The 2550-nt window shown below is 53.8% G+C and overlaps 1 protein-coding gene across 1 annotated transcript in view; it reads left to right on the forward strand.

Moving 5' to 3' along the window:
• LOC107103479 (receptor-type tyrosine-protein phosphatase mu-like) overlaps positions 1 to 2550 on the forward strand; it is a gene marked incomplete at its 5' end in the record, with an annotated part of 96709 nt that overhangs the window by 12466 nt on the left and 81693 nt on the right. Inside the window, 3 exons of the mRNA XM_015403201.1 lie at positions 1365 to 1443; positions 1863 to 1978; positions 2057 to 2224. Of these exons, the coding sequence (XP_015258687.1) occupies positions 1365 to 1443; positions 1863 to 1978; positions 2057 to 2224 (363 nt within the window). The remainder of the gene's footprint in view (positions 1 to 1364; positions 1444 to 1862; positions 1979 to 2056; positions 2225 to 2550) is intronic.

The following is a 2550-nucleotide window of genomic DNA, read 5'->3' on the forward strand; positions in this document are numbered from 1 at the left end:
AGCCACAGCTGGCCGTGTCCGACCACGACCGGCTACCATCAGCCACGACTGGCCATGTCCGACCACGACTGGCTACCATGAGCCACAGCTGGCCGTGTCCGACCACGACCGGCTACTATCAGCCACAGCTGGCCATGACTGGCCGGTCATTACCAAGATTAGACTTCTCTGAGCGGTTCTATCTTTCTCCCGTTTTTGGTCCAACAGGATTAGGGTTAGGCAGGGCAGCGGGGGGTCAGAGCAGCTACCTGCTGGTTGGTGTCTGCACTGGAGGTAGAACCATGAAACTGTCCTTCTAGGGCTAAGCTAAAGCTGCTTCCCCAGCTTATCCTTTCAACATTATTTCCTCCATCTTTTGAGAAAGAAAAAGTCGTCTTCACTAAAACTGTTCAGTTCATCTCCTATAATTTGACACCTGATAATATGAACCATCCTAATGAGAGAGCAGCGTAGCAATGGAGGGGTTTGATGCTGCAGGTGATCGGATCCCTGAACCCTGATGCCAAGCAGGTAAACTGGAGCTTCGCTCTGATTGGATGCTGCTTTCTAAACCTGATGGTGAGCAGATGACCCCAACCTTTGGACCAACAGGTTTAAAGCGGGCCCTACAGAACCCTTGCTGACCGGATGGTACCGGTCCACAGCCCTTCAGCTCTCAGAAGCAGCTGACTCTGAGTCACCAGCCAATCAGAGACTCTCGTGCAGGTGTTCAGAAGTGCCGCCCCATCATCACAGCATGGTACAGTAATTAGCTGCATCACCACGGCAACAACACATCCATCTCATTACTGAAGGAGCTAACGAGAGAGAGAGGTGGAGGAGAGGATGGAGAGAGGGAAGGAACGGGCAGGAGCGAAACAGGAAGTGGAGGAAAACAGATGGAGGGAGGAGCGCTTCCTGCTTCTGGGCGCCAACAGGAAGCATGAGACTGTTTTCCGTGACGATAAGACTGTGGAATGTGCACACGCTGCACAGGAGCGTTTGAAGCTGGAAACGCTTCCCAGAAAACCCTTCCAGCTGGCCCACCAATCACTGTCATCACAGGGTTTCCTGTTTGCTCTGCAGCTGCCTTCCACCTTCATTATAGGACACGATGGGACATTATGGGACATGATGGGACATGATGGGACATTAGTCCCACACATGGACAGGAGCCGCTCTCTGGGTTGTGGAACGGAACAGAACCTCTAAACCCAGATTTGACCTGAATGTCTGCAGCCAGACCAGGACTCAGCGTGGAGGTAGAAGGACTCAGTGTCCCCGGAAAGCTGGAAATGTTCTCCTGACATCAGAACACTTTCAGACTCTGATCTCCGTCTTTAAATGCAGCGTTTCTGAGCTTTGCCCTGATTTCTGTCTGCCAGGTTGTGTTTGAGGCGGTCAGCACCGGTCAGAGGGGAGTCCTGGCCATCAGAGACATCACTCTGCAGGGACATCAGTGCAGTAAGAGCTCTCACACACACACACACACACACACACACACACACACACACACACACACACACACACACAGAAAGCCCCACCCATTCAAGAGTAGGCCTCTAATTGGTTAACGAGGTTTGTCTGCTTAATTAGATAACAATTTTTAAAGTTGAGCTAGCATCTTAGAAACAAGGTCAAGCTGTGTGTGTGTGTGTGTGGGGGGGGGGGTAAGTGTGCAGGCTGGGGAGCTCATTAAGTATAAATTGATTAGCATGGACTTTGATCCATGCTTCTGTTTCTGTAGCTGCTGCTCGTCCAAAGAGCTACTGGGGGGCTGCCTCACAAACACACATCTATGTGTTGTAGTTCTTGCTTCCTGCTCCTTCAGACCAGCTGTGGAGGCTGTTTGTGACCCTTTGACCTCTGCCCCCTGTCCTCAGTGAGCACGCCACATCCTCTGCACATCAAAGCCGTGGAGGTGAACGCGGGTCAGACGGCCACCTTTCAGTGCACGGTGAACGGGCAGCCGCAGGGGAACCCGCTGCTCTACCTGCAGGTGGCCACGCCCCCTCTGTTGCCAGGTAACAGCCCCGTTGGGTCGGTTTGTTCTGATCGTCTCTGGATCTCCCCGCAGGGCATGGGAGGTCGGCTGGCCGTCGCTAAGGAAACCAAAGTGGTGAACTCCCGCCGCTATGTGGCGGTCTTCGATGTCATGAACACCACCAAAGGGGATACTGGACGCTACCGCTGCATCGCCCAATCCGAGCGCGGAGTGGGCGTGTCCTCCTACGCAGAACTGACGGTTAAACGTGAGTACTGGCCTCTGATTGGCTGCAGGACCTTCTGACCTGTGTGGATGAATGTTATGAAGCATGGAGGAGCTCCTCCCCCTCTAACTGGTTCAGACTGTGAGGGCCATAGGGGCCACACTCTATGGGCCCCAGGGCCACACCCTGATCAGCTGACTGGCTGCTCTCTGAACGGCTGCTCTCTGAACGGCTGATCTCTGACCGGCTGCTCTGTGACCGGCTGCTCTCTGAACGGCTGATCTTTGAACGGCTGATCTCTGACCGGCTGATCTTTGCACAGCTCATCTCTGACCGGCTGATCTTTGCACAGCTCATCTCT

This window comes from Cyprinodon variegatus, unplaced genomic scaffold (genome assembly GCF_000732505.1).
Source record: "Cyprinodon variegatus isolate N-32 unplaced genomic scaffold, C_variegatus-1.0 Scaffold1459, whole genome shotgun sequence".
In the NCBI taxonomy this organism is placed as follows: Eukaryota; Metazoa; Chordata; class Actinopteri; order Cyprinodontiformes; family Cyprinodontidae; genus Cyprinodon; species Cyprinodon variegatus.